Source organism: Opisthocomus hoazin, chromosome 7, assembly GCF_030867145.1.
Source record: "Opisthocomus hoazin isolate bOpiHoa1 chromosome 7, bOpiHoa1.hap1, whole genome shotgun sequence".
NCBI classification, from domain to species: domain Eukaryota; kingdom Metazoa; phylum Chordata; class Aves; order Opisthocomiformes; family Opisthocomidae; genus Opisthocomus; species Opisthocomus hoazin.
The window spans coordinates 62148212-62172941 of record NC_134420.1 but is presented as its reverse complement, the minus strand read 5'-3'; the positions used below and the strand labels follow the sequence as shown (position 1 = coordinate 62172941).

The following is a 24730-nucleotide window of genomic DNA, read 5'->3' as shown; positions in this document are numbered from 1 at the left end:
ATCTATCTAACTGATGGTGAGATCTTTCTCTGTTGCTTTGGTGTATTTCTCCAAGAGGGAGTGAAAATTTGTTAGCACATTCTACATTCCCTTATGACCTTTCTCACAAGGCAATATTATCTCAGACATGTTGCAGAGAGCTCCAGAAGAAGAATGGCTATCTGCTTTCTGTCCAGTCATGGGAGGAGCATCTCCATCAGCGTCAGAAGTGTAATTTCATTTCCATGGCCTGAATGACTGTCTCCAAATTGTTTAGATGAAGCACTGAAGTTTTAGATAGATGATCTTCTAATGAGACTTTGTACAAGTTTTTCTATGAGCTCACTGAAGCACAGGAGCTTTGGATACTGCATAGCACAGGCTGTTCATTCAGTGCTAGTTGAGTCATTGCACATTTAAAGAAAGGAGAGCTTATTTCTCTGAATTATGTGCTGGCTTCATTATGGTCATTATTATGGTCACGCTCATGACTTGTTTGCAAGTCAAGAAGGGCATAAGTTAAATTCACAAGTCTTCGCCATCCATCTGATGTCCAGAACTTAGGAGCTGGAAGGTTAGTGAGTGGAGCTGTGTAACTGTTTAGACAAAACTTCCCAATACAATTTTTCCATCAAAGTGGGATAATTTTTTTTATGACAGGGATTTAGTCATCTACAAGACAAAAAGAGGTTGACTGAGGAGAATGGGGATTTATTGCTATGACACATATATTCTTATGTCATTATCATATGTACTTTATAATTTCATCACACAAAAACCTGAATTAATCATAACAAATTATCAGCAGTCAGGCTTTCGGCAGTCTTAAGTGCCTGTCCAACTGAAGTTCGACTTCCTCTGTGCCTAATGAGACTTGTTCAGTTTCTCTCTACTCTCTTACTCTTGCATATGTAAAGCAAGTGATGGGATTACTAAAGAAAAGTGTGGTTTGAAGATTACCTGTGTAGAGTAGGGGCTTGAGTCTCTGCTTTTCTGGTTTACCTGAAACTATAAGCCTTATCCAGGTCATACAATATTATGTTCTTATGTAACATATACTTATCAGTAATCATTTAATCAAAGATGCACATTAGTGTAACATGCCTTGTCTTTTGCCTCCATCTTTCTATGACCAAGTACTAAGTATAACACGATTTATGTCATTTCCCAATAGCTGTTCAGTCGGTCGAGTTAAATGCCATCTGATGTCTATTTGTTCATTGTTATTTTTATTTTCATAAGTAGGTATAACATGCTAAAATCAAATATAGGGTAGATATATACTAAATCTTCATGTATTTTCATTCCCTTCAATAGTAACAATGATAGAATTGCTTATTAAAGGCATAGGAGAATATAGAGTCAGTCTGACATCTTTCACAGGCAATTACTTTCGATTTTCAAATACTAACTTGCTGATTCAGTGATTTGACACAGACGAGGGCATTTGATATAGGCACTCACATGCAGGAATTTCTTTTTTTTAAAACAGGCTAACTAAAACTTTACTGTGATCTCTAAATGTGTTCAGAGTCTCTGTGTGAAACTAAATCTGGGAGATGGACTTAGGAGACAGGATCAGTTTCTATCAGCGTACCATATGAGAGGGGAAGGCCGAACGCATTTATAAGCTTAAACTAATTTTTACAACTTTTATTTGTATTTTTATCTAAACATAGAAGAAAGCATAGTTTCTAGGAGCTGAAGACAACCTATACTCTACCGGTTTTATATATGTGGTTTTATAATTGTTTAGAGATTTAAAAATTTTAAAATAAGCAAGCCTGATCTAACTTACAGATTTCCTGAGACAATTATTGGTTTGTGTGTTGGTGGGGAATGGTTGAAGAGTTAAACATATGATTCACAGAAAATTATTGAAACAAAGTATCTATTGTAAATAATGGACTCATTGAGGGGTTAACTTAAAAAAAAAAAAAACTTTTAGAAGTCTAAAACTTCTATGCCATAGATACAAATATATATTGTGCTCTCTACCTATCTATGACTCCTACAGAGAATACTTGTATTTGCTTTATTAGCCCCATCTGGTGAATTCTAACAGCATTGCAAACTCGACAGACTTCATGCTGAACTCTCACGTCCCAGCTCTTAGATGGTAGCAGGGCTTACGCAGAGACCCATATTCCTTCCTTTGCCCACTGTAGCAATTGCACAAGCACAGAGGGGGAATCCTTGCTAGTATATTATTTACATAATTTCTAACCTTTTCTTTTGATTTAATGGATTAATCTTGCAAGTTAGGGTGCTACTATCTTCATTTGCATTCAGAAACATGGACAGTCCATTAATGCATTTTAGCCATCCCCATTCACAAATAGAGATATCTTTCATTTCTGTTCTTCAGTGCTGTTTGAGGTGAGGTCATGGGCAACGGGGCAGAATCAGCTGCTCCTGTAGAAAGTTTAGCTTTAAGATTCTTTCTGAGAGAGGGCTGTTGTCCACTTTGTGTAGTTGCAAAAGGATATCACCCATCAATGAGTTCGTTTGAGAGCAGCTATTAGTGGACATAGTCAGGAGCAACCTGCTCTAGGTGGCCCTGCTTGAGCCAAGGGGTTGGGTGAGATGACCTCCAGAGGTTCCTTCCAACCTCAAACACTCTGTGATTCTGTAAGTTTACCCTTAATGTTATCATCTGTATTTGTGGAACATTAATATAAGTCAACACTGTTTTGAGTAGGTAGCATTTTACTTACCTTCTGTAAGAATAAATGATTATAAAAGCTCTTTCAAAGTGCAGGATCAGAATCAGAGTTTCTAAACAACAAATGAGGAGGCTGCTAGCCTCTAATATATGGGTTAGCAAACCCAGTCAGCCTTTGATACAGGGTATGTCAGAATAATACACTCCTCAGCACCTGTCTTTACTTGCTCCATGCCTAAGGAGTCTTACTCAGTTTCTCTCTACTCTCCTTCTGCTGCATATCTAAACCAAGTGATGGGCTGATTTTTTTAAAAAGTGTGGTTTGAAGGTAACCTACATAGAGTAAATTCTGCAGAAAGATGAGTGATGGCAGTGATTCTTTTACTGCCAGATTTAGCTGATGAAGATTATTTGCTCTGCTAAGGTGAGCTGAAATGTGGCTACCATATGTTTCTTTCCATCACTTCCCTTTGGAAAATTCAAACATAATCTTGTCATAATCTTCTAAATCATTCTAGTCAGTCTAAATCATAATTTATTCTGTTTCTTGTCTTCTTTCCTTCCCACAGCAGTGACAGGGCAGAACTGTAGGCAAAATAAAACCAGCTAGCAGCAAGACACAAGGCTCTCCTCGTCTTTATTCAAAACAAGTGAATAAAGCGTGCTGTTTAAGCATGAGTTAAATAGGTACATTAAATAGCAGCATATGTTAAACAGGAACTCTACATCTTTAGGTGGTTTCAGACTTCATTACCATTGAATGATCAACAGGAGGGACTTTACACTATAACCTGTCCCTTCAATAAAATGTGTTTCCTTGCAGTATTATTCTGACTTGGATGGGTTATGAGCAAGTCCATATTAGTCTCATCATTACACCAACTAAGCTGGTATCTCTCTTTCTCCCAGAGAGATTTCAAGCTTATTCTTAAATAATTACCTCAGAGTGTTCCCATAGAGGCAATGTTTCAGTTAAAGGGGAGTGAGAATCTCCAGTCTTTGTTATTTTGTCATAACTGTAAAATTTAAACTCTGAGATGTCCCAGAATGTAAACGGGAAATTAATTAATGATAATAGTTCAAATTTTGTGATGACTTTTCTTGCCTTGTAATACAATCTAACATGACTACATTAAAAAGCCTACTAAATTCTTCTTGATGAAACAATTATTCATCCTACACTATCTTCATCTTAAGCAAGAAATTAGAAATCAGGGAGAAGTGAAAAAAAAAATCCAAAATATACACTGAAGTATTAATGATACAGCTGAAACAATAATTCTATTTCTCTGTCCTTTGCTCTTAAGACATATATCCAAAATTATTTGTATTTTTTCACTCAGTTTAAAAAGCCATATGCCACAGTCAAGTGTGTATGTGTGTATAAATATACATGCAGTAAGGTTTCAGCTCTATTTATCCTTATTAACACTGAATCTGTGCAAAATGAAGATTAGCCCATGGATGAAGAGGAGAAGACTCTTGCCTTCCAGGCTGAAGTCATTGCTCATCGACACTTTCTATTCCAGCAAGAAAACCTTTCGGAGGGAGCCAGTTTGCAATTCATTGATTGCAAGTAATCTAGCTACTAATGTGACTCAGCCAGTAAAACACTGCCTGAATTCTTAAGTATATCCTGAAATGCTCAAGCCTTATGTTGTGGTCTCTGCACAAAATCAGACTCAAGGCCGTGACTGATCCTGGAAACGACTGACCCGACAAGCACAATCGCACTCCGACTGTCACGGATTCAGGCACAGGATGACCAAAGCTGACCCCATGACTACTGTGAGGTCCATCAGCAGAGCTTTAATGGAAACATTGCTCGTGCTGGTGTCTCCAGGACTGGTCCGTTTGGGGTCAGCTTCTTTTCTGCCTACCTGATTGCAAATGTGACTGTGCTCACAAATCAAAAAGACAGTCAGTATCTATGTCACCTTCAATCCAAGGCTCTCTTGCTGTTGTTGATAATGATAAATGTTCATGAACAGAATTTGCTGCTGTCTCTCTTGTAGCTGGCTAATGTCAAGTGAACATATTGCAGAACAGCAGCGGGAGCACCACTGCACAATCTGATATAATAGCATCTCTAACTTTAGCAGCAAATTTGCCCTGGCTGAGTAATAACATTGACTGAAATTTGCACAGCAAGAGAATGAAGATTGCATCACACAATACAGCACCACTGCTGCATTTCATTTTTAGTATGTATGACATTTAAAGAAAAAGGTCAAACTTAATGAGCTTCTGCATTATAAACACCCTCTTGCAGTTCATATGTAGCTTTGTACTGCTGTGCTTCATCAGGGTTTTGAAAGTTGGGGGAAATATACATTGAAATGGTATAATAGCTGTAGTTGTTGCATTTGTTGGAGCACAAGTATGTATAAAGCACCAGTTCATCATTATCAGGTAATCAATGATGATTAAGAATTTCATATTACAATTATATTAACTCTTAATTTCAGAACAAGCTTGCTATTTGGCCATTTGGGCTGCCACCAAAACTCTCAGATTTCATTCAAGGGGAACTCCATGGCTGTAGAACAAAGATTATCCTAAATCCGAAAGAAGACCAAAGAGAGTATTTGGAAGAAAGGCAAATCAAAGAAATTGTGAAGAAGCATTCTCAATTCTTCAGCTATCCAATTACACTCTTTGTTTGAGATGCTAATAGTACATGCTTTGAAACACTACTTGCGTACCTAATGTTCTTGCATCATTCCCAGATGCTACTGGCACAACATTAACTAAGCTGTCTTTGTACTGTTAGTATTAACATGTACCAGAAGGACTCTACATTATGTTGTGTGATCATTTCTTGGTTTATTTTCCTAATGATCTCTTTAAGACTACTGTCTATGTAGGATGGAGTTATACCACATATTAGTAAAATCTAGATACTGAACTTCTCATTCACCAACCCAGAGGATATCTTATAAAGCTAACATTTATGTTAGTGAATATAGTGAGAAACAGTTCATGCTTTTCTTAAAATCTGGACTACTTGCCAATGAAAATACGTGTTTGTAGCTGAAGATACTAATTAAGAAGATGAAGCAATAAACTCTGAATGTGTATTATATACTGATATATCATATAGTGGTACATATGGGGCAAAGAAATCTCCTGGCATATTTAGATATCCTTCTGAAAGAGGACTAGTTGGCACTGACTAATTAGTAATTCTGGTTTTTAAGTGCTAGGTATTATGGCTCTAGTTTCAAAGCTGAGAACAGATGAGCAGAAGGCAATGTAGAAAGGTACTTCGAATACCAGGTGTATGAGAATTATTACATGAATTTTCTACGGTTGGACTCAATGATCTTAAAGGTCTTTTTCAACCTAAATGAATCTATGATTCTATGAATGAATTCTCCAAAACTACAAAGCAGAGTTGGAAATACTTCTCCTATGACCTATAATGACCTTGACTCTTAAAAAAGAAGACACATGCAGGGAAGTCAATCAAGATGGAAATAACATGCAAATTAAAGAATATAATAGGGATGGGAACGCAGAGTTTTCTAGAGAAAAGAATGGTCTGCTGTAATTTTCTGTCTCACACAGCTAAGGAGAAGGAAGCCAAATCATCATGATTATATTTGATATAAATACAGAAATGTATTTCTGTCAAATCAAACAATCTGGGAACAGTTTTACAGAACTACTGATAGGAGAGATATTTCATTTTGAACAAATGGTCTGAGAAAATGCAATTTTAGAGAAGTCATTAGAAAGAGCAGCTATGCCCTGAGGAAGAAAAGCTGAAAAATCCCTTCTTTTACTATCCCGGTCCTTTACTGCCCCTTCCTGCAACTTAGCTTTGTAGATCTACTGTGAAGGACAGCAAGAACAAGGCACGGAAAATGCATTGTCATCTGTTTTTTATAGTTCTATAATCAAGAACTTTTCTGGTTAGAGTGAACTTGCTGCTTTTATTTTAAACACTAGACATTTAAAAAGTAACTCACATTTGACAAAATAAAGGTACTTTCACTATTCCACACATATCTAATCTAAATAAAGTGGAGATGCAGATGTCCCAGGCTGTCAGTATCTGAAACAGTTTTAAGTTTGTCCGCCACGGGAGTCAATGAGACTCCCACCCAGATGAAAGAGCCATTCTGGAAGGGTTTCCCTCTCTTTTGTTTTGTCAATGATAAGAGAAAAAAGGCAGAAATATCTCCTGGCAAGTATAAACCAGCACCACTCTGATTAAGAAATAACCTGGTGAGTTCTAGTAATTCTAGTCTCTCCTACTTTCATGATGTAAGCGCTGTAGAACAGCTGCATTATACTGACATGCATCTTAACTGGCTAAGAATACCCTCAGCTCAGCTGACTGCAAAGCAGGATTTCAGTATAAATAGCCAGGTTACTTCAGGAGATTTGCCTCAGTATGGCAGGAAGCATCTCTTTGAAAGAGATGAAAACCGACTTTCCCTCTAATTCACTACGCCTTGTTACTATAGCCTACAGATAGATTTGTATACGATTAATCAAGTACTTCTACAGCTCTTGACAAAATTTCTCAAAATACTTACTCACAGTCAGCCTTAATCAGAATTATCTTACTGCTGCTATTCTTTTTTCAGCATTCTTTTGTGGAGAGAAAGCTGGGATTCAGAGCTTTCCTGGTTTTTCACAAGAAATGAATCTTATGATCTGACACAGCAGGAAAATACCATTAAACTGTGCCTAAGCAGAGTGTTCATCATGGACAGATGTGAAGCTGTAATCTGTGATTATCTGAAAGTACTCTGTCATTTTAGTACCTTGTTTTTTCCTTAACTGTATCACTCTAATAAAATGAAAGTACTGTCTGAAATATGATTAAAAAAACATCTATCAGCCATGTATTAAAGAGTCTACCCAGAACATATGGAGAGATTTAAACTAATTTCTTGCTGTTTCTTACAAGTATACAGTGCCAAAGTAAAGACTGTATCCTATGTTTAAAATACGAGAAAGAATGAACTTAACGGACATCTATTTTAAATGCTAATAATCTCCCTTCCTGAAATATGTGGAACCTGAACTTGCAGATTTTTAAAATTCCTATGACCTCTAAAACTTTTGTTGAAGCATACTTCATGATGAAATTTGAAACTTCTAGGCATATAGCAGACTCATAGTATAGTCCAGTGTATATTGAATTCTGAATAGCTGACTTTAAATATTTCTTCATGGATATTGCAGCAGGGCAGAATTACGAAGGTTACAAGAAAAAGTATAAAGTTCTTCAAAATTTTTTCTTAACCATCAGAAGGAGAGGAGGCTTATAACAAGTTTTGTAAGCAATTTTCGAGCATGTGAGGTGTTCTACCTGGACGGCAGAAGGAGGGACTGGATTGTCAGGGTGTAAAAGAGCAGGTGGCTCCACAAGGGAGAGTGAGCCGGCAGCCGAGGGTGAAAACAAGGCAGACAGGGGCGATGAGCATGCTGACAAGGGTCATAATCCCATGGTACCTGAACAAGAAAGGAACTGGTCCAGTGATGTTTCAGCCAATAGCTCAATGATCGCCACACAAATCTGTAATAACGAGGTAGGTCCAAGAACAAGCCAAGAAGTCAGGTCAGCGAGGCAAGGCTGGGATCAGCAAACTACAAGGCTGAACCCAGGCACAGCTACAGCATAGCTCATGCAAGGATCAAAGCCAAGGGCCTAGGCTTAAATGCAGCTCCTAAGATAAGATGGAAAACCCTCGGCAACACTTCTTCCAGCTCTTTCTCGTGTTGCTCCTTTCATAGCAGTCAGATCCAAGGTAACGTGGCTGCATGATATCAGAGCTAGTTTTGAGCCATAATTCAAATTTAATAATTAGCTTAAAGTCCTCACTGCAAATTCTGTCTAGAATCAGGTTTATCAGATTCTTTTCTGCACCAATTTAAGCAGAAATTCTGCAAGATTCTTCAATTCTTCCCATTTCTGTGCCCTCTTAGAAGTGGGATGGTTGAGGTTATTGCATGCTCAGTATCCTCAGTAAAAATGTGTAATTGATTTTTAACCTACTTTACCCTGATTCCAGCCGTCGCTGCTTAGTAAACCTACTTTCTCAACTTCAAACAACTAAAATTCCATTCACAACTAAATCTGAAAGTGTAAGCGATCACCACATCAGATTGCTCTCACTCTTTCTCTCAATCCTCCGATTTCTAAGGTAAACCTTTACCTGAAGGTTTTTTTCTTTGTCTCTAGGAACTGTGCTTATTAAGAAGTAGATACTTTGGAAGTGTTCCTGAAGTATGAAGGCCTTTCCAACAATTTTTCTTGCTTTTGCCAAAAGCACTAGACCAATCTGATCCCCAAGATGTCTTCTTTATATAAAATAATATCTTCTTTATGTAAAATCTTCTGTATCCAAAAATATGTGATCTTTGCATTACAGATGACTGCACAAACTACTTCCCTCAGCATCTGCTTACCTGCTTAAGATTCAGGACTAGAACTTATCTTCCGTGTGTCTATTTAAAACGAATCCAAAATTTATTTCCTACTATCAACTTTTCTGTCATGCCTTAATTATCTAACTCAACTATCAAATGTCATCTTTCTTCAGTAACTTGAAAAATAAATATTGCATCAAGAATGTTAGTGAAGTACAGAATACATGCTTTTATGGCATAATTTCCAGTAGGATACAGCTTCCTAGTTTTAATGAATTTAGGTTTAAGATTTTAGAGTCTTTAGTTCTACTGTTTTGAAGGTGGCTTGAAGGATAGTTTTGTCACCAAATCTACCACGCACACAAAATAAGGTAAGTGCTCCACACATACCCATACCTGCTAGCAAATATGCAACAGCGTTTAGCTGTTAGACGTACTAAACCCACCGCCTTCACTGTTACACGGAATCCAATTCTTAGAACTTGAATATATACAGGGAAAAAAGTATCAGGTTTATTTCCACACTTGTTAACGCTGAGGCTCTATTATTTTTCTAGTGATGTAACTTTACCATCATTACAATTTAACATCTTCGTGAGAAGTCTAGGATTTTGTTTGTCTGAGGGCTTATAAGTCGAACCTCCTGTTCTCTGGAAGAGCTTTTTCTCCAAGTTACTTCTTATGAATTAGGATCTGTTGAAACTTATGCCTATGAATGGAAAGAAGCTCTTAGCTATAAATAACAAAAGTTACAGCTGCCACCATACCTATTGTTCTCCCTCCAAAGCTAGCATTTTAATGACGCTCCTGAGCTAAGGGGGTTCTGACGGGCACAACATTCTACTGTCATTCTCCAAACCAAGTAACTCTGTGTACTGGTTTTTTGGTCCCATGCTAGACAAAGACAACACCCATTTCAGGAAACAGGTACTGCAGTCATCTTGCAGTGCTCTTACAGAACCAGACACTGGAAGGAAACACTTGTAACTCAGTGGAAGACGAAGTGTCCTGTGTCACTAAGTTTGCATAGGTATAATTCTTGCTTTGTACATACAATTTCAGCTAAGAAGTGGATAATTATGCATTTATTCTGGTTAAATGTAAATAATGATATAAGGTATACAACTATAAAGACAGTATCCCTTGTTCTAGTCACAAGGGAATATTAAGATGAGGACCAATTTAAAATATCATAGAATCGCAGAATGCTTTGGGTTGGAAGGGACCTTTAGAGGTCATCTAGTCCAGCCCCCTGCGGTGAGCGGAGACACCTTCAACTAGACCAGGTTGCTCAGAGCCCTGTCCAACCTGGCCTTGAATGTTTTCAGGGATGGGGCATTGACCACCTCTCTGGGCAACCCATTCCCGTGTTTCACCACCCCCACAGTAAAAAATTTCTTCCTTATATCCAGTCTAAATCTACCCTCCCTTAGTTTAAAGCCATTGCTCCTTGTCGTGTCACAACAGGCCCTGCTAAAAAGTTTGTCCCCATCTTTCTTATAAGCCCCCTTCAGGTATTGGAAGGCTGCTATAAGGTCTCCCTGGAGCCTTCTCTCCTCCAGGCTGAACAGCCCCAACTCTCTGAGCCTTTCCTCATGGGAAAGGTGTTCCAGCCCTCTGAACATTTTGGTGGCCCTCCTCTGGACCTGCTCCAACATCTCCATGTCTTTCCCGTGCTGAGGGCTCCAGAACTGGATGCAGGACTCCGGGTGGGCTCTCAGCAGAGCAGAGTAGAGGAGCAGAATCCCCTCCCTCAACACGCTGGTCACGCAGCAAATTGTAGTAGTTATAAACTTAACCTATCTATTAGTTTTGTAACAAACAACATATAAAGTAATTTATGATAAGATCAAACAATTCTTCTGGGGCCTTGTTAACATTCCATGAATCCAGGCCTTTCCATGCTCAGTCTCTCAGCCTTCCTATGCAGCTGAACTTTTATTATAAATTATAATTGGTATTTGTTAGTAGTGGAATTGTTGACTTCTGCTATAACAAATATATTCTTGTTCAACAATTTAAGTCCCTTCAGAATTCCTTCTGAGAGCAATGACTCTGACAGTTATCAGACTCCCTAACACATACGTCAAGAACCATAAAGTCTTAGAAATAAAAAAGATGTGTACACATTGCCCTTGGTCCATACAATTATTGCTGCCACCTACAGTTCAAAAGTACAACTACACTTTATGAGATTGATTTTGTTCTCTGCCTCTGAAGTACCTCTTCACTGGAAAAATATTCCTTCTAAGTGGCTATCGATCCTATTTCTAGTATGAATCACTTTTTTTGTGACCTAAAGATCTTATGATCACTTTGCCTTCCAGTAAGACATAAGAAAGCAGGAAACAAGACAGCCTGAGGAACAGTTAAGAAAGCAAGAAGCTTTGCTCAGTCAGAGATCCCTAGCCAGCTTTACATTTCATTATGCTAATACAGACTTTACATGCATAATTCCATGCGTTAAAGAAAACGAGACACATATTACCACATCCTTCTGCTTATGTCAGTCTTCTGAAATCTACTGTTTAGGTAATTTCAGTTGCTGCTGGTTTGTTTTCCTTAAGTAAACCCTGAAGCACTGACATGGCAACATGACAAATCTGTGTCACAACTCAAACAGAACTCAGTTTAAAGCAATGCTACAAAAGCATTAAGGCTACAACACCAAGCACTCAAAAGTTAGTTAAATGCTGGAATTAGAATTCTCTATGCAAATGTCATTGAATTTCTTCGTGGCTTATAAAAATAAAAAAAGTCTTATTCAGCAACGCGGAAGAAGACTTTGATGAAATGAAGAACAAAACCCAGTTTTCCTGGGTGCTATTTTAATGCTTTGAACATGAAATAACTTTCTTCCAGCCATCTTTTACTTTGTTCTTTTTTAATTTTGTAACTTTTATAGCAAGGAGTTCTATGAAATTGTGTAATTAAAGACTTTATTACAATGTAGATGTATATGGGAACAAGTATGGGACTAATCCTTAGGAAATCAGCAAATGCACAAATGAGGCCCATGCAGTTAGTGCAGCGATGTGTCTGACTTCCTCGCGTGTGTTGTTGGTACGGAACAGTTTCTGGGTAAAGAAGACCTGGTTCTTCAACATTTGAGTCAGATCTGAACATTCTGAAAGCAAAAGCTGGTCAGATTCTGACAAGAAAATGGCAAATCAACTACCTGCTTAGGCTTTGAATTTTGAATTAGAATTGAATATTGTCAGTGTTCGGGTTTTTTACCTTGTATTTACAGTAGTGTTTGAAGCAGTAAATCTTACTGAATAAATGGCAGTTGCCCTATGTTATTTATTTCCATTTTCAGAAAAAATGAAATCCCTTGTAACAATCCCTCAGACATTGGCTACAACAGTTGTTAAAAAAAAAATGGAAGAATGTTTTGGGTCTAGTTTCCTAAGAATGTTTTGGGTCTACTTTCCTAAGGAAATGAAGTATATGCAATAAAGTGGCTCCTGTTCATCAGTCCCTCCCTAATAATTTTGACGTATTTAACCAATTCAATCAAAGTTAACAGAAGAACAGAGATCACAAGAGATACTAAGGTCTGTAAAAATCAGTAGCCAGGCAGCAGAGATGTGTGTGTGCTCTTGTTGCCTCTTTTGAAGGAAGCGGCAGGGGGAATTCAGCTTTATCCTCCCTGTTCGGCTGGCCTACCAGCTAGGAGACAACGGCCAGCTCTTCACTGAGCACAGCAGCGTGCCCCGGCTATAGCATGTACTGCTCCTCACCCAGTAAGGGAAAGAAAGGAAAGAAAGGAAGAGTAAGTGGGTTTGGGACAATGAGGAGGTGGGTCAGGGGCTTCTAGGGGTATATGGGGAGGGAACAAGTGCGTGTGAATGTAGGACTGGAAAATATCAGGCTTCAGCATTTCCCCCATTAATAGAACTATTTGTTAAAATATGAAAGTGTGTTAATATCTTGGTTGCAAAAATGGAACTATTTTGCTCAGATTTTCCAAAAAATATTAACTCTGACAGAAACCAAGTCTGGAACCAGTCTTTTTAGCCTAAAACTGAAGGAGCACAAAATTGGGATCACTTAAAACAGAGTAGCCATAGGAACAAAGTGCCTACCTTCTCTAGCCCTTTGCTGCATAACAGAACAAAAAGAATATAGATTATTCTGAAGTCATTAAGAAAATATTAGTTTTACACAGGCACACAGGAACTTGGGTTAAGCAGAACTGGGAAAACTTAGATGAGTTGGTATAAGATTACTTTTTCCTAGTGCACTTGTCAAACAATTTTGATGAAAGAAATCCATCTGCTTTTGAAGACTGCTTTTGAAAGCTGGCTAACATGATCACAAAAGAGAAACAGAATGAGATGACTGCTACATTAGACAGTATAAAAGCGCGTGATCCTGCAGACATATGCAAAACCTTCCACAGGTCTTCACATGCTTATAATGACATAGATCTGTGAGTCTGAATGACTGAATCCACATTGATCAACAGATTAGAAAGGAAATTGTCTTAAGAAAAGCTTCTTGAATATTTTGATAAAAGTGCCAGTCTTAAAATGTTGGACATCTCAAAAGGAGAGCACACAAATACTTTTAGTAGGATATTACTGGAAGAAAGATGCTTGGACAGATTTCCATAAATTGTAATAGTTTAGCAGTTCTCAAAAATACAGAAGTTATTTTTACCCAAATAAATGTTAGAAAATGTTTCAGTTAATGGAATCTGAATGTAAGAGGGTTTCAGCCCAAAAGGCATGTCCTATAGAATTTATACTATACCAGGACTATGCTTAATCTAAGAAAAACATGAAAGTTACATCATTATGCTTGGGTATAATTGCCACACTTTATTAGGATAGTGGTAAAAAGCCATTAAGCTGCTTTATGGAAGCAGACAACCAAAGCAGCTGTGGGACCATCGAAATCATAGTCACTGTGCAAAGAAAGGAACGTGTCATACTCAAGAAGGGATTTTGGTGCATATTATTTTGTAGAAGTGTGTGTGTTTGAGGGAAAGGAAATCCATTGAGAAGCACCACAATATCAGACCTGAAGAAAGTACAGAAAACCACCAGCCAGGGTAAGCACCAAAAAGATTGCCCAGACAGAACCGCAGAACTTTCTAGGCTGGACATTGGCTGAAATCCGGCTATTTCAGTGGCTTAGAACTGTAAGCAAATAACCTCAGTTTTACAGTTTGCTTTCTTCCATGTGCTGAGCAGGAGCTCATCTATACACCCTCTTATGTTATCATTGACACCACAATTAATTTTTCCTTCTAATTAAAATAACCTGCAGGACTCTGTATTTTGGCCAGCTGCTTGGGTCAGAGCTGTAACACCACAATTTAGAAGGGCAGAGTCCTGGAAGCCATTGCACCAATGCAGATACCAATCCAGATACTGCAAAAACTGCAATGAAACAAGCTGTAATTTTAGTTCCTTGGCGGGTCCTACGTGGTGTCTTACACACATACTGAATGTGTCTTCTTGTCAGATCATGAGAAGTACTGAAAACTCGCTGAAAGACATGATGCTGCAAGAAAATCAAGCCTGTAGGCCCCAAATCAATCAGATTTGCTTGTCTAGGTCGAACTGCAGGATAACAGATACTAAGAATGTTAAATTCAGCATATAGATCGTTGGTTAAAATGCATTAATGGACCTAAGCATTGTAATATCCAATACATGGGGCATGCTACCCACTGTGATTTAGGATGCTTAACCGAGAGAAGGGCAGGTTAGGGATACAAAAATTCGATTCCCAAAAGTCAATCAGGTGTTGAACTAGATACCAGCCTGGGGTACATCTAAGAGCCAACAGAAAATGCCAAGAAGTTGCACCTGGGATCAATTCTTGCTGCAGAAACATCGTTTTTATTCCTCAAGTAAGTAAATAGCTATTCTTTCGAGCAGGGAGATTGTCTGGATTCATGCTCACATCAGTGTATAGTTGTAACATGCAGCTTCACTTGGTTTTTATATCCCAAAAAATGGATCAACTCCAAGAATAAAGTTTTAGAAGCCCACTCTGGAACACATGTGTTGCAGATCATTCTCCTGAGACATGGAAGACGTGCATTTAACTCCCTCCTCACAATCAGGTCATTCAGGATATAAAAATAACCCCGCAGCTAAACGCCATAATCTCAGAGCTACTGGGTATAATGAGACGTATACGTCTCACAGCCTTTGTGGAAGATGTGTAAATGTATGTGTAAGGATGTCTGTAGCTTTTAACATCAGCTGAGGTTTCCCACAGGTTAGATGGCAAAGGCCACATCCAGGCCGAGAATCCCAGTGGGCTTCAGGCTTTGGGCTGTTAACAAACACGACAGCACTGGCATGCGTCTGATGTCTACTATTAGCACTTGAATCCTTCAGTAACTGCATAGCTATGTGGGTCTTCTGAGCTTCTTGGATTCGATCCCCTGACTCTTCTTACCCTGAACAAATACATCAGCTCAGAGGCGTGGCTGGTTTCAGCTTGTGCAGACTGGCGCTTGCCGCCTGAGAAGCGGTTTTGTTTTCCCCGATCAGGAGAGATGCCTTACCCCGGCATCCCTCGGCCATGATTCATCCACCTACGCCCGGCGGGCAGACCAGGGACGCGGGGCCCGGCCCTACCGCAGCCTCCCCGGCCCGCCCCGCAGCCCCGGCCCGAGGGGGGGGGGAAGCAAGGCCGCAGGCACCCGCACAACCGGCCCGCGCGGAGCCGCCCGGCGCAACCAGCCCAGCCCGCCCGGGGCCCGGCGGCGAAGCGAAGTGAGGAGCTGCGAGCGGGCGGGTGGAGCGCTACGCTTTCTAGGCCCTTCTCCACAGCGCCGGGGGGGGGGGGGGGGAGGAGCCGCCGGCCCCGCCCGCTTCTAGGACGTTCTGAGAGGCGCAAGGCCGCTCATGACGTCACCCGCCGCTTGCGCAAGGCGGCCCCCCCTCCGGACCCCTCCCCCTCAGCGCCGCGCGCGCCCGACCGCCACCTCCGGGCGGCTGCCGCGCATGCGCCCGCCCGCCGCTTCCCTCCGCTCGCCCACCCGCCCGAGCCGACGGTTGGACCGACGGGGAAGCGCGCGCGCTCCTTCAGCCGCCGAGCGCACGCGCGGAACCCAACCCCGCCCCGACAGCGGAGGCAGCCCGTCCCCCCGTTCTGACGAGCGCCGTTCGCGGACAGCTACTATTGGCTGCGAGGCGCTCGGCCCCGCCCCTTCGCGGCGCGGCCGGGAGTCCGCGCCTCCTTTCCCCCCGGCGCCCCGCGGCCCCCTCCCCGTGCCTGTCAGTGAAGGTTCCCGATGGTTCTGGAAGGAGGCGGCGCCAGGCCTATATAAGCCAAGCGGGCGGCGCGGAGCGCGCACTAGTAGAGGCTCGGCGGTTGCGGAGGGTCGCGGTCGCAGCTTCAGTGAGGAGAGCAGTAGCCCTTACCCCCCCGCAAAGGTGAGCGGTGGAGGCGGCCGTGGCGGCAGCTGGTAGCACACAAGGGGGGCTCCTCCGAGGGAGCGTTTCCTTCTCGAATCCTGGCGGCTGGTGCATGGGCCCAGGGGGGCTGCGGGGCGGGCGGTGAGGGGACTGCATGGTGCAGGGGCTGATGAGGGCACTGCGTGGTGCAGGGGGGGGCTTTGCTCGCTCTTCAGTCTACGTTAAAGGCGAACCGGGCTCGGGGGGTGACGGGGTCTCGGAAGTCTGGATGGGGGGGGGGGGGGGGGGGGGTGAGGTGCTGATGTTTCCGAATGTCGCATATTGATTTGTGATCTTTCGTCCTTAAAATAAGGTAGTGGAAAGGGGGGGAAAATGGTGGGTAGTTCGTATTGGGGGGGTTCTTCCGCCAGCAGAGCTGGGGGAGGGGGGCGTGGGTGGCGGGTAGAGGGGGCTGCTCGTTGTCGAGGGTTGCGGATGCAGGGTGGGGGTGACCCGAGCCCGCATCCCTACGGAGAGGCAGTCGGGGGGGGAGGGCGGGGGAGCTGTGCAGCCGATGAATGGGCGCTCGGCCACGAGAGAGCAAGATGGAGGGTTTGTGGCGGGCGCTCCTGCCGGGCAAGGCGGCTGAGGCAGGCGTGGGGCGGGAGCGCGGGGGACGGGTTTCGGCGGCGCACCCGCCGGCGGGGGGGTGACAGGGAGTGGGTGGAGGGAGAAGGGGGGGGGGACGGTCGGGGAAGGCTCTGGCAGTTTCTAGAACCTTTCGTGCTGCCGAGGAGAGCCTGCAGGGGGCGCTGCGCGGCGGCGCGCGGGCGGCGGCGGCCGGTCCCGTTCTCGCTCTCGTGCCGGCGCGGGCGGTGCGGTCACGGCCCCGCGCTTGGCCCGCGCGCGTTCGTTAGCGGGTACGGGGAGAGGCTTCCTTTTGGAACGGAATCTGTCGCTCCTGGGCTTTGATGGGCAGCGGTCGCGTCCGGGTGCTCGGTGTAGGACAGAGTAGCGCCTTCGGCTGGGCCGCATAGGTACAGGAGCTGCAGTTGTGGATTACTGTCTCTGCCTCTGAAGATAATGGATAATTCTGAAGATAATAATTCTGTGAGCAAAAATGAGGTGAATGGGAGAAAAGGAAAGTACTCCCAAGTCGAGACTTTACTCAACTAACCTCTCAAATGCTGGCTTAATTTTCCAGTTGCATTTTTCTTTTTTGTGATGTGTGTTTAGTCTGTGTCGGGGAAAAGTGAGTGTCCTACATTAATTTGTAAATTAACGGAGGAGAGAGGAAAAGTTCTGTTACCGTAAACTGTGCGAACCAAAGTGAGTGTAAAGCCTGTGTGTAGTTAAAATCTTGTATCTAGTTTCTGCATTCCTCAAAATTCCTGAATTGTTACTAGCAGCAGGAAATAAGATCAGAAGTTTGGGGGGGGGTGGGTCTGTTCCTATGGTGCCGTGTTTGAAACCACGTAGTTAAATACCTTTATCTCAGAATGCCGTTGTCCCTGCCTGCAAGAGTGTATGTGCACCAAGCTATTGGGAATGGGATTTTAACTCCCTGTCTTGTTACAGATGCCGGAAGCTGTGCAAACTCAGGACCAACCAATGGAGGAGGAGGTGGAGACTTTTGCCTTCCAGGCTGAGATTGCTCAGTTGATGTCTCTGATCATCAACACTTTCTACTCCAATAAGGAAATCTTTTTGAGGGAGCTGATCTCCAATTCATCAGACGTAAGTACCTTAACTTCTAGCCTGGTTCATGTTACTAGGACTACCAAAACGTTTAGGAATAGTTGGGGAATGTTAAAGCCTGTCTCCTGTTTTACAGGCTCTGGACAAGATAAGATATGAGAGCTTGACCGATCCAAGCAAGCTGGATTCTGGAAAAGACCTGAAAATTAACCTGATTCCAAACAAGCATGATCGTACTCTGACGATTGTGGATACAGGCATAGGGATGACCAAAGCTGACCTGGTCAACAACCTTGGTACTATTGCCAAGTCTGGTACCAAGGCTTTTATGGAAGCACTGCAGGCAGGGGCTGATATATCCATGATTGGTCAGTTTGGTGTTGGCTTCTACTCTGCCTACCTGGTTGCAGAAAAAGTGACAGTGATCACCAAGCACAATGATGATGAGCAGTATGCTTGGGAGTCATCAGCTGGAGGATCTTTCACTGTTAGGCTTGATAATGGTGAGTATTAAATGTTCCTGTTGAAGTATGCTTTCTAAAGATTGTAGGTGTTGAGCTATTTACTCCATGTGTAGAAAAAGACAAAAACAGCAGATCAAATGGGTAGTACTAGTCACGTGTCAGACCAAGCACAGGCACAGCTGCTGCTCTCTTACCATTCCACTTTGAATAGCTGTTGATATGTGGTAAGGGAATGCCTGAGTGCATGATAATGAAGAGTTAAGCTTTCAGAGCTTATATGTGGAAATATTTCTGTAGACTCCTACAACTACTCTGTATACAGAAACTTGAAAGGGAACGTTTGAACAGACTAATTGGTGAAAATTGCCTTAAGCTTATTTGAAATAGATGCTGGGTACAGTAAGCTTGAGGAAGTGTCTGTAAGGTTGTTTTCTGCACACAGAAGCTTATGTTTTCCTGGTGGTAAATTACTGATACAGTAGTGCCTTTTTAAAGAAGGCGTGTTTTAGAATTAAAGTCTTGTCTGCTGCTGCACAAGTAAAACCTGTGAACTCCATTCTAGGTGAACCTTTGGGCCGTGGAACAAAAGTCATCCTGCATCTTAAAGAAGATCAAACCGAGTACCTGGAAGAACGACGCATCAAGGAAATTGTGAAGAAGCATTCTCAGTTCATTGGCTATCCTATCACACTCTTTGTATGTACCTTGTTTGAAATACGAAACAATGAAGTATCAGTACTTTAGAACAAGTGAATTCTTGAAATTTAAGAAAGCAGTCCATGTGTATTTTAATTAAAATTGCTAGAGATGTTACATAGATAAGGTTTTATGAAATACAGTTGTTACTTACAAGTTTATTTTGCAAAGCAGTTACTTGCAAACTTCTGTTATAAGGCCAAGTAAAAAAACCTTGTTTTACCAAGCTAGTGGTGGAACTACATCTTCATTTATTGTTAGTGGTAATTCAGCGTAATTACACTAAATAGCCATAAGCTACTACACAGGCACATAGGAACAAAATACCACTTGTGTTTCTGCACCCAGAATGTGAGTCCTTTAAGTCTAGGAGCAAAACTTGATGCCATGTTCATGTAGTTTGTAGGTTTGTGAGACTTAAGGGATACCGAAGGGCTGCTATGCTAAAACTTCCAGGTTTCTTTAATTAATGACCTCTTTTGTAGGTGGAGAAGGAACGTGATAAGGAGGTGAGTGATGATGAGGCTGAGGAAAAGGAAGAGGAAAAAGAAGAGAAGGAGGAGAAGACAGAAGATAAGCCGGAGATTGAGGATGTTGGTTCTGATGAAGAGGAAGAAAAGAAGGATGGAGATAAGAAGAAGAAAAAGAAGATTAAGGAGAAGTATATTGATCAGGAAGAGCTCAACAAGACCAAGCCCATTTGGACCAGGAATCCAGATGACATAACCAATGAGGAATACGGAGAATTCTATAAGAGTCTAACTAATGACTGGGAAGACCACTTGGCTGTCAAAGTAAGTTCTTATCTTTCTTCAGGCACAATTATAGCTGCCACTAAGGCTGGAAAACTGGTCCATTGTGCCAGATTTTAGTGCAGTAAGTTGCTTAGTTTTTGGAGCGATACTGTTTCAAACACTTGGTGAGGCTGACACTTTTTGCTACAATTCTTCTGGCTACTGTTAAGGCTACGTTTCTAATTTCAAACCTGTAGTAAGTGCAGATGCCTTCCTAGTTTGTAGCTTAGTTATTACCAAGTCTAAATGAAAATTGAAAAGCAGATTTCAGATCAATGTACATTGATTTATTTGGGTTTGTAGCTTAGTTTTGAAAAGTCCTTTACAGCTGAAGGGAATGAGTAAGTGAGATGCAGTGGTCCTTTTAGTGTGTTTATAGTGGGAAGTGCTGTAAGAATACACATGCTTCCTGAAGCTCAGTACAAAACGGGGAACTGAACATGTCTTCTGAATTGGTCTGCTTACCTGGTAGCAGCTGAACAGAACTTCAGTACGTCTGTCTGGAGAAAGTGTTTGTTCCTGATCAGTGTCCTGCCTACTGTGTTTTTGTTTCTTTGTTTGTTTTTTTTTTTGAAATCTCAAGATGATTACTGTTTTCTTTATGCATTTGAAAAGCTGTTAAACAGTTACTAAAGCGAGAGCCATGCAAATTGACTAAAATTATCATCTTGCTTTCTCACAGCACTTCTCTGTGGAAGGACAGTTGGAATTCAGAGCTCTCCTGTTTGTCCCACGGCGTGCACCCTTCGATCTGTTTGAAAACAGGAAGAAGAAGAACAACATCAAGCTGTATGTACGCAGAGTTTTCATCATGGATAACTGTGAGGAACTGATCCCTGAATATCTGAGTGAGTATATTTTTGAGGAAAGTATTTCCCAGAATGTTACTGAAACTGATTAGCTATTACGTAGTTTTCCCTTCATGTTCGAAGAAGTTCTGGAGGGGGGGAAGACTTGAGTATAAATAGAGCTGATCAGGAAGTATCTGAGCAGTTGCAAGTAATGCTTAGTTCGTGATGTCTAGAACACTGTAGAAACCAATTCATAATTTTAAAAGGGCAAAGACACTACGGTGGTGGCTGGTAGTGTTCTCCTCTGAGACTTACAAAGCCAATTCTCACTGTCATCTTCCAGATTTCATGAGAGGTGTGGTGGACTCTGAGGATTTACCTCTGAATATTTCTCGTGAGATGCTGCAGCAAAGCAAGATCCTGAAAGTGATCCGGAAGAACTTAGTGAAGAAGTGCTTGGAACTTTTCACTGAGTTGGCTGAAGACAAGGAGAATTACAAAAAGTTCTATGAGCAGTTCTCCAAGAACATCAAGGTTTGTAGCCTCTGCTTGTATTGACTGTAGAAGCTACAGATTTTTTTTAATGTCTGAAATACTAAACTGCCACAGTTTGGTATTTATCTAAAGGAATCACTTAGTAGTGTTGTGGCTTTTTGTGCTTTTATAGCTCGGAATACATGAGGACTCCCAGAACCGCAAGAAGCTCTCAGAATTACTGAGATATTACACATCTGCTTCTGGTGATGAAATGGTTTCTCTGAAGGACTATTGCACTCGGATGAAGGAAAACCAGAAGCATGTCTATTACATTACTGGTGAGTTGGTGACAGACACTGTCTGTAAAAACAGGCACATAAGCAGGGTTGTCTTTTTGGGGTTAGAAAATTGAAAATAATCATGGCAGTTCTCTGCTGGAGGGAGTGGTGCAGGATGAGCCCATCATACTTGTCGTGGTTCCTTAGTACTGTACTATGTCCATGAGGACAGCAGAACTCGTTTCAGATAATCATCGTCTCTACTGTAAAGTCTGCCCTTGCAAACTTAGTGGGGGTGCTGCTCACCTTGTTCCCTGTTGATGTAACTGACAGCTTCAGTGCTAACTGCTGTCCTTGGGAACTGTACCATTTAATGAGCTGTAATAAAACAATTGCTCTTCAGTTATTGCCTTGTCCTTGAACTGGAAATTGTGTTCACTGTCACTGCTGCTGCCTTCAAGGTGTGGGAAGATCCAGTTTAAGGTTGCAAAGTGTCCCTTGCACAGCAAGCTTAACTGTTTGGGCAGCAAATGTTAAGGCTTTTTTCAAAAAGGTAAAACACTGTATAGGGCATCTTGGTTTTCCTCCATGGCAGGAATGGGAAAAGCGTCCTACCTGGCATTCCAGGAAATGTAACTTTAAAACCAGTGCAGTATTACAAGCTGTGATGTCAGTTTGGACTCTCTTCAGGCCAGCCTGATCTTTGCAGTAGCTTGTACCTGCTCTGTATGCCTTTTTTTAACCTTGTACGGACATCAGGCATTGCTGGAAATGTTGCATAGGCTCTTCCAGGAAATATACAAGCTGCCACGTTACAGTGCTGAGACTTAAACCATAATGGTGGCATTCTTGCTTCTTGCAGGTGAAACAAAAGATCAGGTGGCCAACTCTGCTTTTGTGGAGCGTCTTCGCAAACATGGCCTGGAAGTGATCTACATGATTGAGCCTATTGATGAGTACTGTGTGCAGCAGCTGAAGGAATTTGAAGGCAAGACCCTGGTTTCTGTAACAAAGGAGGGTTTGGAGCTTCCAGAAGATGAGGAAGAGAAGAAGAAACAGGAGGAGAAGAAAGCCAAGTTTGAAAACCTTTGCAAAATAATGAAAGATATCCTTGAAAAGAAAGTAGAAAAGGTAATTAATAGTCGGTTTGCCTATATGTAACAAGTGGTTTTAACGATCTGGAAGTTGTGGCAGAGAGAAAGCTCAGATGATAACATCTGGTACAATACCCTTTTCTGAAAGAGATGGCAATCTCTGCAAAATGAAGCTTTGTAGATACAAGATTGGGGGGGGGTTGTGGTGTTGGGTTTCTTTAAGTGAAGTGAAGTGGTTTTGTTAAGTTGGTATTGCAAATTACTCAGCTATCTCATGAATCTGGGGTCTGCCATGACATGCAGCAGCATTTCAAAGTTGAACTTGTTTTACAGTTGGACTTGCTGATCTTAAAGGACTGTTCCAACCTAAATGATTCCATGAACTCAGTGGGGTTACTAAGTAAATGACGTGTATGTGTTGAAATGTTAAATTACAAACTTTTGCTTTGTATTGACTTCTCCAGGTGGTTGTGTCCAATCGTTTAGTTACTTCTCCATGCTGTATTGTAACAAGTACATACGGCTGGACTGCCAATATGGAGAGGATCATGAAAGCACAGGCATTGAGAGACAACTCCACAATGGGATACATGGCAGCGAAGAAGCATCTGGAGATCAATCCTGATCATTCCATCATAGAAACACTGAGGCAGAAGGCAGAGGCCGATAAGAATGATAAGTCTGTGAAGGATCTTGTCATCTTGCTGTATGAGACCGCTCTCCTGTCCTCTGGCTTCAGTTTGGAAGATCCTCAGACACATGCCAACCGCATTTATAGAATGATCAAACTTGGCCTGGGTGAGTAAGAAATCCGTCCCGTCTCGGGTGAAGTCGGGGTGTGGTTACGAGTGCTGGCTTGGTGCTGCTTGTGGAAAAGGGGGAACCCTCAGGGCAGGTGAAGTGCTAAGGAGAACACTGAAACTCTGAGTTCTGATAGAAGCATTAATGGTAGCTGTCTTCCCTTTACAGGCATTGATGAAGATGATACTGCCGCGGAAGAAGCTAGTCCAGCGGTTACTGAGGAGATGCCACCTCTTGAAGGAGATGATGACACATCACGCATGGAGGAGGTGGATTAAAACAGTTTACAGGAACTCATGAATGTTTCCTTGGCTAATATGAATAAGTTATATTTTGTATATTATGAATGTTACCTGCCAAAAAAAAAATCTTTGACAGTTTGTCTGCATTCCCTCTTTATATTTATTTTCAAAGATGTTATACCTTTATTTTTGTTACATTGCTTTTTCAGCTGATGTGAGATACAAATGCCATTGAGGGAATATTTTCTTTAACACTGTACAACCCTAAACAGGCAAGTTAAGGAGTAGTTATTTTTGTCTGTATTAGCTGGTTGCAGGTGGCAGGGTTTTTGACTTATTCTTAATTGCCAGAAATGTGGGAAGGAAGTAACAAAGATGGTGTGACATCCAGATGTTCCAAGTTTGTTTAGTGTTATACAGCTCTTAAACTCTACCTGTCTAACATACAGTACCTAGTAACTAGGTATCTACGAGAGCTGAAATACTTGGGGAAGCTTTAACCCTTTCGCTCCTAACAAGGTCTTGATGTTTAAAGTTGTTTTTTATACTGTTTAAGGATTCTGGATTGCACTCTACCATAGAATAGAATCCACTGTAAATCTCTATTGTGACTTATGCAACTCTGCATGTACAGTTCAAACCTAGAACTGTAAGAATAAAAGTGTTAAGAATGAGTCATGTCGCTGACGTGTCTGTTAACGCTGGGAACAAAACCTGCTGTTCATCTTGGCCTTGGTTGCGGCTTTGCATCTTGACCATGAGCTGCTGTCTCGTTAAATCTGTCCTATTGCGTGCTCTGCAGTGCCCCTGCAGACTAGGACCATGTGAAAGCAGAGAAGTCAGGCAGTTCTCAAACATCTCAACACAGTTCTAGTCTCGGAAAATGATGATTTGCCTTAGGTTTAACTTGTGCTGATACTCCTGTGTGGTGGTGCAGCCCTGGCCAGCAACAAAGAACCCTGTGGCTGCTCTATTGCCCCTCCCCCCCTTGGTG

At 41.8% G+C, this 24730-nt stretch overlaps 1 protein-coding gene across 1 annotated transcript; it reads left to right on the top strand.

Moving 5' to 3' along the window:
* The first annotated feature begins 16311 nt into the window (after positions 1-16311).
* Positions 16312-24410, top strand: HSP90AA1 (heat shock protein 90 alpha family class A member 1). The gene is made up of 11 exons (XM_075426552.1): positions 16312-16440; positions 17980-18138; positions 18236-18602; positions 19126-19259; positions 19745-20053; positions 20736-20901; positions 21188-21378; positions 21512-21659; positions 22462-22730; positions 23158-23491; positions 23663-24410. Exons 2-11 carry the CDS (start codon positions 17980-17982, stop codon positions 23770-23772), a joined length of 2187 nt encoding a protein of 728 aa, XP_075282667.1. The 5' UTR covers positions 16312-16440; the 3' UTR covers positions 23773-24410.
* Positions 24411-24730: the final 320 nt, after the last annotated feature.

Excerpts from the sequence above, each read along its gene's own strand:
- HSP90AA1 (XM_075426552.1), top strand. The coding sequence starts at position 17,980 with ATGCCGGAAGCTGTGCAAACTCAGGACCAACCAATGGAGGAGGAGGTG. Across the intron at positions 18,603-19,125 it reads CACTGTTAGGCTTGATAATG|GTGAACCTTTGGGCCGTGGA; the intron begins GTGAGTATTAAA and ends ACTCCATTCTAG. Across the intron at positions 21,660-22,461 it reads GCATGTCTATTACATTACTG|GTGAAACAAAAGATCAGGTG; the intron begins GTGAGTTGGTGA and ends TGCTTCTTGCAG.